General features: G+C 30.7%; 2 protein-coding genes across 2 annotated transcripts; both read right to left on the bottom strand.

Annotated features, from left to right (window-relative positions):
* Window positions 1–6,728: 6,728 nt before the first annotated feature.
* T552_03602 (hypothetical protein) lies at window positions 6,729–9,959 on the bottom strand (the record flags this gene model as incomplete). Its single annotated transcript, XM_018372049.1, has 1 exon — window positions 6,729–9,959. One exon carries the CDS (start codon window positions 9,957–9,959, stop codon window positions 6,729–6,731), a length of 3,231 nt encoding a protein of 1,076 aa, XP_018225690.1.
* T552_04149 (hypothetical protein) lies at window positions 9,957–10,478 on the bottom strand (the record flags this gene model as incomplete). The annotated part of the gene is made up of 2 exons (XM_018372200.1): window positions 9,957–10,231; window positions 10,382–10,478. Coding segments are annotated over 2 exons (372 nt in total), but the record flags the coding sequence as incomplete, so codon positions are not given.
* Window positions 10,479–10,903: the final 425 nt, after the last annotated feature.

Here is a 10,903-nt window from a genome sequence, read left to right as displayed (position 1 = left end):
CCCTAACCCTAACCCTAACCCTAACCCTAACCCTAACCCTAACGTGCTAACCACCTAACCCCCCTAACCGTTTGACTAGGTGACGTTAATATTTAAATTCTAATCTTTCGTTCTCTTGTTTCAAAATTCTCGTATCTTTTCGTTTCAAGGTCACGTGATCTCAACCTCTGATTACTTCCACTTTACATCACGTGATCTCCTCTACGTCACGTGACTTCCTTGCTTACGTAATCAACTTTACATCACGTGACTTACGTCCAGGTCACGTGACTTTGACCCCACCTTCCTAGCATTTCACTCTGCGTTTTCTGCCCTTCTACGTCACCTGAAGACTCGAACTCACCTACTACGACTCGAACCTACGTACTACAACTCTCTTACTCGACTTTTACTGGTCACGTGACTTTGACCTTACCTTCATAGCACTTCACTTTGCGTTACCTACCCCGAGCACTTTGTGAACAGACGTCACCTAACCCTACTTACGCCCACCTTTTCTTACTTACCTCACCCAGTACTAGCACTTTGTGAACAGACGTCCACCTACCACTAGCACTTTGTGAATAGACGTCCACCTAGTACTACTACTTACGCCCACCTACCCGGAGCACTTTGTGAATTGGCGTTCACCTAGTACTTCTACGCCCGCCTACCCGGAGCACTTTGTGAATAGACGTTAACCCTTCTCTACTTGCGTCCACCTACCCGGAGCACTTTGTGAATTGACGTTAACCCAGTACTTCTGCGCCCACCTAGTACTTCTACACCCACCTAACTCCTACTTACGTCCGCCTACCCGGAGCACTTCCCCGACCGACTACTGCGTCCCTCGACCGACTCACATTCTGCGTTCACCTACCCGGAGCACTTTGTGAATAGACGTCCACCGAGTACTACTTACGCCCACCGAGTACTACTTACGCCCACCTTTCCTACTTACGCTCACCTTTCCTACTTACGTTCACCCAGAAGTAGCACTTCGTGAATTGACGTTCACCTCTTTCTAGCACTTCTTTTTACGTCCACCAAGTACTAGCACTTTATGAACAGACGTTAACCCGGTGCTACCACTTTGTGAATTGACGTCCACCAAGTACTACCACTTTTACTTTCTACTCTCTACTTCCTCTTATCGCCACGTGACTTCCCCCCTTATCTCCACGTGACCTCGTCCTTCGTCACGTGACTTTCGACCCCCCCCTCTCCTCTCTCCCCCACCCCCCCTACTTCTTCCTAACCCTTTCTAACCACCACCAACCACCGCCCCACCCACCCTATTTCCTTCCCTCCTATTTATACTCCTACGCACATTCCTCGGACGCACCATTCCTCGGAAGTGCCATTCCTCGGTAGTCGCATTCCTCGGTAGTGCCATTCCATTCGACGCTGCCCCTTTTTAAAACAAATGATCTCACATCCTACTCTGCCTCCTTTTTACGAAGAAAAAAACTATTCAATTGACGTTACTCTCTTCTCTTTTAAAATAATTCATTCCTTTTTATTTAAAACAAAAGTATCTCCTACTCTACTCTCTTCTCTCTACTCTACTCTCTTCTTACTCTAATTTTTTTTTATCAAGAAAAGATCTCACTTTAATCCCTTCTTTTAAAACCCACTTTAATCCCTTCTTTTAAAACTCGCTTTAATCTCTTCTTTTTAAAACTCACTCTAATCTCTTCTTTTAAAGCTCCCTCTACTCTCTTCTTCTCATCCTACTCTCTTCTTCTTCTCACGAACAGAAGATCTATTCAATTGACGTTTCTCCCTCTTAATAATTCAATCCTTTTTATTTTAAACAGAAGATGTATCTCTCATCCTACTCTCTCTCTTCTCTCTCTCCTTTTTAAATCTTACTCTAATTTTTTTTTACCAAGAAAAGATCTCACTTTAATCTCTTCTTTTAAAACCCACTTTAATCTCTTCCTTTTATTAATAAAAATATCTCTCACTCTACTCTCCTCTTTTAAAGCTCCCTCTACTCTCTCTTCCTTTTAAAACCAAGTCTACTCTCTTCCTTTTATTAATAAAAATATCTCTCACTCTACTCTCTTCTCTCTTCTTTTTAACTTTAATTTTCATCTAATTCTACTTTTAACAAAAAAATCTACTTTTAACAAAATTATTTTTAAATTCTTATTTTTTTTAGTCAATAAAAAATTAATTCTACTTCATTTGATCAATTGTTAAAAATATTTCTAAATTTTCATCTTACTAATGAAAAATCAATTCATTTTCATATAATTGAGTGCTAAATAATTTTTTTATATTTCATTTTAATTTTAATTTCACTTTCTAATTTTTAAATAAAAATCCTTTTAAATTTCATCTAATTTTACTTTTAACAAAATTATTTCTAAATTCTTATTAAGTCAATAAAAAATCAATTCTACTTCATTTGATCAACTGTGAACAAATTTTTTTAGATTTCATTTTTATTTTTTTATTTTAATTTTTATTTTAAAATTTCATCTAATTCTAGTTTTAACAAAAAATTCTACTTCTAACAGAATTATTTCTAAATTCTCATTTCTACTAATAAAAATCAATTCATTTTTATATAATTGACTGCTAAATAATTTTTTCATATTTCATTTTAATTTTAATTTCATTTTCTAATTTTTAAATAAAAATCCTTTTAAATTTCATCTAATTCTACTTTTAACAAAATTATCTCTAAATTCTTATCCTTTTTACTTAATACAAAATCAATTCTACTTTATTTGATCAACTGTTAACAATTTTTTTTATATTTCATTAATTTTCATTTTTAAAATCCTTTTAAATTTCATTGAATTCTACTTTTAATAAAAAATTCTACTTCTAACAAAAATATTTCTAAATTCTTATCTCTTTTTAGTTGATAAAAAATCAATTCTATTTCATTTGATCAACTGTTAACAATTTTTTTATATTTTATTTTTATTTTTTTATTTTAATTTTTATTTTAAAAATCCTTTTAAATTTGATTTAATTGTACTTCTAACAAAATTATTTCTAAATTCTTATTTAAATCAATAAAAAATCAATTCTACTTCATTTGATCAATTGTCAACAAATTTTTTTACATTTCATTTTTTATTTTAATTTTATTTTTAATTTTAAATTTCATTGAATTCTACTTTTAACAAAAAATTGTACTTTTAACAAAAATATTTCTAAATTATTTAAATCAATAAAAAATCAATTCTACTTCATATAATCAACTGTCAACAAATTTTTTTATATTTCATTTTTAATTTCATCTTCATTTTTAAAATCCTTTTATATTTCATCTAATTTTACTTCTAACAAAATTATTTCTAAATTCTTATCTTTTTTACTTAATACAAAATCAATTCTACTTCATTTGATCAACTGTCAACAATTTTTTTTTACATTTCATTTTCAATTTCACTTTCATTTTAATTTTCATTTTCATTTTTTATTTTAATCAAAATCCTTTCATATTTCATCTAATTCTACTTTTAACAAAGAGATTTCTAAATTCTTATCTCTTTTTAGTTGATAAAAAATCAATTCTATTTCATTTGATCAACTGTTAACAATTTTTTTATATTTTATTTTTATTTTTTTATTTTAATTTTTATTTTAAAAATCCTTTTAAATTTGATTTAATTGTACTTCTAACAAAATTATTTCTAAATTCTTATTTAAATCAATAAAAAATCAATCCATTTTCATCTGATCAACTGTTAACAATTTTTTTTATATTTGATTTTTTTTTTAGATTTCATTTTTAATTTTAAATTTCATTGAATTCTACTTTTAACAAAAAATTGTACTTTTAACAAAAATATTTCTAAATTCTTATTTAAATCAATAAAAAATCAATTCTATTTCATTTGATCAAGTGTGAACAATTTTTTTTACATTTCAATTTCACTTTTAATTTCATCTTCATTTTTAAAATCCTTTTAAATTTCATTCAATTGTACTTCTAATAAAACCTACTCTAACCCTTCATTTCTCATCTTTACTATCAAAAATCAATTCAATCTTATTTAATCTATTTAACAAATTTTTTTAGATTTCATTTTTATTTTTCATTTTCATTTTTAATTTTAAAATCTTTTTTTTTTTAAATTAAAGATATTTTTAAATGGACATCTTTTTTTTAATAAAACCTACTTTATCCTTTCATTTCTTATATTTATCAATGAAAATTCAACTCAACTTGTCCAATTTATTCATTTTTTTTTTCTTATTTTCATTTTTAAATTTCATTTTAAAATCTTTTCTTTTTTTTTAAATTATTTTTAAATAAAAATATCTCTTAAATCAATCTCTTCTTCTTTTTAATAAAACCTATTCTCTATCCTTTCTTTTCAAGTTATTTTTAAATAAAAATATCTCTCAAATCAATCTCTTTTTTTCTTCTTTTTAATAAAACTCCTCCTTCTAATCTTTTCTTTTACTATCAAAAATTAATTCAATCTTACTTGATCTATTCAATAAATTTTTCTAGATATCATTTTTATTTTTGATTTTCATTTTTAATTTTAAAATCTCTTCAAATTTTTTTAAAGATATTTTTAAATAAACATCTTTTTTTTAATAAAACCTAGTCTATGCTTTCATTTCTTATATTTATCAATGAAAATTCAATTCTTTTTTATTTGATTAATGATTAACAATTTTTTTTAGTTTAATTTTAATTTTATTTTCATTTTCATTTTTATTTTCATTTTTAAATTTCATTTTAAAATCTTTTTTTTTAAATTATTTTTAAATAAAAATATCTCTCAAATCAATCTCTTTAATTCAATTCAACCTTATTGAATAGCTTACTTTTATTAAATCACCACTAGCTTCGCCCTAACGACAGACTAATTTTTGCTAAACAGATGGATTCGTTTTTTTTCACGATAACCAATGTCTAACTCTTTTTTTATCATAATCATAGACTCTTTTTGATAAACAATAGATTTCACTACTTTTTTTTCAATCATTTTACTGGTTTTTTACAACAAACTTGGATTTGACTATTTTTTTAAATAAGAAATAAAGTTTACTGATTTTTTTAAAATAATCAACAGATTTTATTTTTTTTAAATAAATAATAGATTTCACTAGTTTTTTTAAAACATGTAATAAATTTCACTAATTTTTTTGTAATTAGCGTAGAGTTAAATATTTTTTTTACAACAAACTTGGATTTGACTATTTTTTTTAAAGTAATCATAAACTTTTCTCTTTTTTTTTAAATAATCATAAAGTTTATTACTTCTTTTATAATTATTCTAATCGTTTTTACAATAAACTTGGATTTCACTGGTTTTTTTCAATGATTTTAGAGTTTATTAATTTTTTTGAAATAATCAATAGATTTCCTAGTTTTTTACAACAAACTTGGATTTTAGTAATTTTTTTAAAACAAGTAATAAATTTCACTACTTCTTTTGTAATTAGCCTAGAGTTAATTAACTTTTTTACAATAAACTTGGATTTCACTATTTTTTTCCAATGATCTTAGAGTTTAGTGATTTTTTTTAAATAAACAATTGATTTCACTAGTTCTTTTGTAATTAGCGTAGAGTTTACTGATTTTTTTAAAATAAACAATAGATTCTACTAATTCTTTGGAGTAATCATAAAATTTAGATGTTTTTTTGAAATAATCAACAGATTTTATTTTTTTTAAAGTAATCATAAAGTTTATTAGTTCTTTTACAATCATTCTAGTGGTTTTTTATAACAAACTTGGATTTCACTAGTTTTTTACAATGATCTTAGAGTTTACTGATTTTTTTAAAATAAACAATAGAGTTTATCAATTTTCTTGGAATAATTCTACTGGTTTTTTACAAGAAATTTGGATTTGACTATATTTTTTAAATAACCAATAGATTTCCTAGTTTTTTTGTAATTAGCGTAGAGTTAATTTTTTTACAACAAACTTGGATTTTACTAATTTTTTTAAATAAACAATAGATTTCACTAGTTTTTTTAAAATAATCATAAAGTTTATTAGTTCTTTTACAATTATTCTAATCGTTTTTAGAATAAACTTGGATTTTATTTTTTTTTTAAGTAGTTATAAAGTTTGCTCTTCTTTTTTAAAATAATAAAAGAATTGAATAAATCGTAGTACTTCTTTTTAAATGGACATTCAGTTGACTGATTTTGCAATGAGATTCTAGTGGTTTTAGAAGAGTCGGGTGATCTGGTTAGTCACTTTAGGGTTAGGGTTAGGGTTACAACTTTTCATGATCATTCCATTTTCAATCGATCTAATGTTTCTCTTTTTGATGATCATAAAGCTCTCGATTTCAAATCGTCTTTTAATGGGTTCAAGATAACTTCTTTCTCTGGTTAGTGGGATTAGGGTTAGGGTTAGGAGGGTTAGTGTTTCATGATAGATCCATTTTACAATCATTTTAGACTGGAGTCGTTGTTTATGAGATGAGATGGAATCTTTTTACGCTGGTTTTACACTTGACTCATTTTTTTAAAATAATGATAACCCCTACTAATTCTTTAAGATACGCAGAACTCTCTTTTTTTCACGATAATCCATTCATTCAAGTGCTTTTACAACAAATTTAAACATCTTCTTATCATAAACTTTAGTTCTTCGATAAGCTTAAACTTTACCCGATAAAGCATAGTTTCGAACTAAGATGGTGTGTTAAAATAATTAAAACTTCATTTCATTCATTTAGATTTCTATTATATATAAACAATGGATATATGCACATTTTCAATCTATTAACATTTTTTTCATTCATTTACATCATCCCCATAACAATCACTCCCAACAATATTATTTTAATCATATCAGGGACTCTTATTTTCATCCCATCATTCGGTTTTACATCTTCTTCTCCTTCTTTTCCTTCTTCTCCTTTATCTGTCTCTCTGCTTGAATCAGTAGTACATTTGGTAGGCTTGCACTTGCGCATCGACGTCAACGTCACTGTCGACGTCACCGTTGACGTACTCGTTGTCGTACTCGTATGCAATGATGTACGTGTTACCCATGTATCTGTTGTTTGTATCATTGTACACTCTTCTGTTACTTTTCCTCCACCTATTGTCTTGGTTTCTGTAACAGTTTTCGTACCGGTCTTCTCATCAGCCTTGTCATCAGTCTTTGTTTCTGTCTTTGTTTCCGTCTTCGTTTCCGTCACCTTATTTGTTATTGTCTCTGTATGATGAGGCTTAATTTCTAATGGTTTTATTCCTCCGCATAACGTGTCTATTTCTCCGCAAACTTGAAGATCTGAACAATCCTCTTTAAAACCGCAATCTAGTTCTAAAGCATTGCATTCCTCTTTCAATTCCAAATACAATTCCAATGCTACCGTCGTTGCATCAAATGCTTTTACCTCTACTTCTGATACTCCTCCTTCTACATACGCTCTTTTAACGAGTCCAAGTTTTGCAGAGTCTGTCGTTCCACTACTTGGTGTGCCTGATCCTCCAGCGGATGTCCCTGATCCTCCAGCTGGCGTGTTTACCGTTCCGTCAGTTGATGGTGGTGGTGGTAGTGTCCCTGGTGCTGGCTCTGCTGGTGGTGCTGGTACAGAGCCATTGCTATCCTGTCCACTTGGCATTGCGGCTTTTCCAGACTTTGATAGCAATAAGCTAGCTTTATTTGTAGATTTTTCTGCCTCCTCTTTTGCCTTTTCGTACTCATTCTTCATCTTTGTCAACTCATCTTTCGCTTTATCCAGATCAGCTTTTAAAGTAGGACATCTCTCTTGTACTTTTTTAACTAATTTTGTGCAAACATTTTGCTTATCTTTTTCACAATCACTAAGCAGAATTTTGAATGTTTCATTCTTTTGCAAGTCAGTGCAATTCTTTCCTAATGCTTCTGTACATTGATCATCCTTCTTTAAACTGCCTTTCAACAGATGAGTCAGCTCCTCCTCTAATTTCAACCTTTTAAAGGTATCACTGCATTTTTCATCGAGTTCATCACAGTTATGATTATTGCCATTCTCTTTTTTCAACTGATCTGGACAATTCTCCACAAGTTGGTGACAATGTTGGCCCCATGTTGTGCAGAGTTCTTCGAGTGTTGCTTCATTTCCATTTGCTCCCCCAATTTTTCCTACAATTCCTCCATTCTTGATGTTTTCTTTTAAATATTTACAATCTTGACTTGTGTGGAATACCATATAACTACATGTTTCTTCTGGTAAAGCACATGAAACACTAAATGAATTCTTTCTCCTCCTAGATAAAGCATTACATTTCTCATGCAATGCCTTTGTACAGTTTTCCTGAGTCATTAACGAATCATCCTTTTTTTCTAAAAATACGTTTCTAAATCCCTCTGTAACCTTAAAGTATTCACAGCGTCTTTTCAATGTTATACACTTTTCTAAATTCAATAATGAATCACTACTAAGTTCATCACACTTCTCCACCAATTCAAGACAATCCTTTTCTAATGGAAAATCCCTTTGATCATCCAAAAGCGAACTTAACTCTTTGGATTGAAGAAAAATATCATTTGAAAGCGCATAACATAATTCTTTAGGATAAAGACATTTTGAAAGGTATCTACTATCTTCTTTAAGTTTTGTACAGTTTCCTACCACAGATTTTTTGCATTCTTCAGGATCGCTATAAAATCTTACAAGACCAAGATTTCCCCTCAATTCCTTTTGAAAGAACTTATTCAACATCCTGTCTTGTCCCTTTTTATAGCACGCTGCTCTTGCATTTTGACATGCTTCATCAATCTTATTATCCTTACACGCATTTTCTAAATAGAAACATTCCGACTCAAGTTCTGCACACTCTCCCTTCGTAAATAATGTTGGAAGCTGTCCCCACGATAAAGGATCTGATTCTTGATCATCATATTCCGTAGACAATCCTTTCAGATAAAGTTTTAATTTGAGATTTGTACATCTTTCTTTTACATTTACATCTAGTAATGCTTTGCATTTCTCTTGTTTATCACCATCTTTGCATAACTTTTTCAAATCAGCATCCAAATACTCAGAAGCACCACATTTTTCTAACGCTTTTTTGCACTTTTTATCTGTATTCTTATCATTCTCATCTCTGCTCAACACTAGCAAGAGATCTTGCAGAAATTTTGTACCCGACTTCCTTGGTAGATCCACTCCTGCTTTTCCAATAATAATTCCATCTTTTTCTGCGTTTTTATACACATCATCCAACCCAATACTTCTCAACAACGACGCCTTCGGTTTCACCGGACTAAAATCGGATTCTGGCGTTTTATATGTGAATCCTTTTCCCTCGCATTTCGTCTTATCCTCCTTACATTTCGCATCAGCACACGCTTCTCCGTAAAAATGACATTTCTCAAGTCTTTCATGACACTTTCCCTCTAATTCGTTATCTTTAAGCTTTTCTTTTAAAGGCTTGCAATTTTCTTCCAATTTTGTTTTCATATCTCCACATGTTTTAGTCGGATCAAGGCAGAAAAACATCAATTCGTCGCTTTCTCGGCTTAACACTGGGCAAACAGTTTTCATCTTTAGTTCACATGTGTTTTTTTCTTTAGCTTCCTTTCCGAGCGCCCTCAAAAGGAGCTCCTCTGCCACCTTTTCACGCTTCAATTTGTAACATCCTTCCCTCAAGTTGACACACTTCTTCTTAATATCATCATTATAACCCGTCTCTTCTAAAAGGATACATTTTTCTTCATGTTTTTCACATTCTTCATCTTTTAGATTTCCTAAATCATCTGGAAGTTCTGCATCAAAAGTGTCCAATTCTTGTTCAACTTTCTCTTTCAGGCCTTTGCATTTTTCGTCTTGTTTTCCATCTTCACAGAATCCTTTAACTTTATCATTCACTTTCTCTAGATTTTTATCTGCTTCCTTCAACTCTTTACAATATTTTTCAAGCTCATCTTTGCATCCGTTTTTATATTTCTCCTTCAGAATGAAAGCCAAAAGGTGTTCCTCCTTAATCCCATCCGCTGCTGGTGCTGCTTGTGGTGCTTGCCTCTTAACCGGCCGTGCCATTGCCACCTCTTCGGACAACTCATCCTCGATCAAATGACCTCCACGAGGATAACCATCAGTAAAAACATCCCCACCTTTCCTAAAATAGTCGACTCCTGGGCGTCTCCCCAAATGATTTAACTCAATTCTCCCTTCATATCGTCTATTAGAAAAATCTTTGGTTCTATCAACAAAGCCGGTTCCCAATTTTTTTGCCTTTTCAAGCATTTGTAAAACTTGATTATATTCGTTAAATTCGAGTTTTTCATGATCAAAACTTATATCGCCTCCTTCTAGAAAACATGAGTAAAACCATAAAAGGAAAAAGAGATTTCCAAAAGAAGAGGAGAGAATAGAAAGATGAGTAAAAAGATGAGTAAAAGACGAGTAAAAAAAGACGTGTAAAAAATGATACAACAGGAAATTAAGGAAAAAAAACTCACCATATATTTCATCTAATGACATGAAATCCCTTTCTGCTATTGAATAAACTAAAATACAACTAAGTTGCGCAAAAAGCGCAAAAAATGCAATCCTCATTATTGCACAAACAAACTGAAGACGAGACGGATATCAAGAAAAAATATATTTTCCAAGCGCTAAAGGAAGCAACGGGTATGGTAAAAATACAGTCCAGAAACAGTCCCCTTAATATGCAAAGACCCTTAAATATTGACGGAAATTTACGGATGAATCGAAGAAAACGCTGAAAAAGGAAAAGCCAATTTCCGGATGGGGGGATGACTAGCCGGAAATAAAAAGAGCTAGACCTTAAAATATTAGCCAGTCCTAAAAATGCATATAGAAGGAATATATCCAAAATTACAAGTCAATTTTTATAGGATAGAAATGAGTAAAAACGGTGTATATATAGATGGATAGATGGATAGATGGGTATAGAAGGGTCGAGGGAGGGACAGCCAAGAGCTGTCCGGGGTGTGTCCGGACAGGGGAGTGTCCCAGAG

This window comes from Pneumocystis carinii (assembly GCF_001477545.1).
Source record: "Pneumocystis carinii B80 chromosome Unknown supercont1.9, whole genome shotgun sequence".
Classification (NCBI taxonomy): Eukaryota; Fungi; Ascomycota; class Pneumocystomycetes; order Pneumocystales; family Pneumocystaceae; genus Pneumocystis; species Pneumocystis carinii.
The sequence above is the reverse complement of the archived record's forward strand: the minus strand, read 5'-3'. Positions and strand labels throughout refer to the sequence as shown.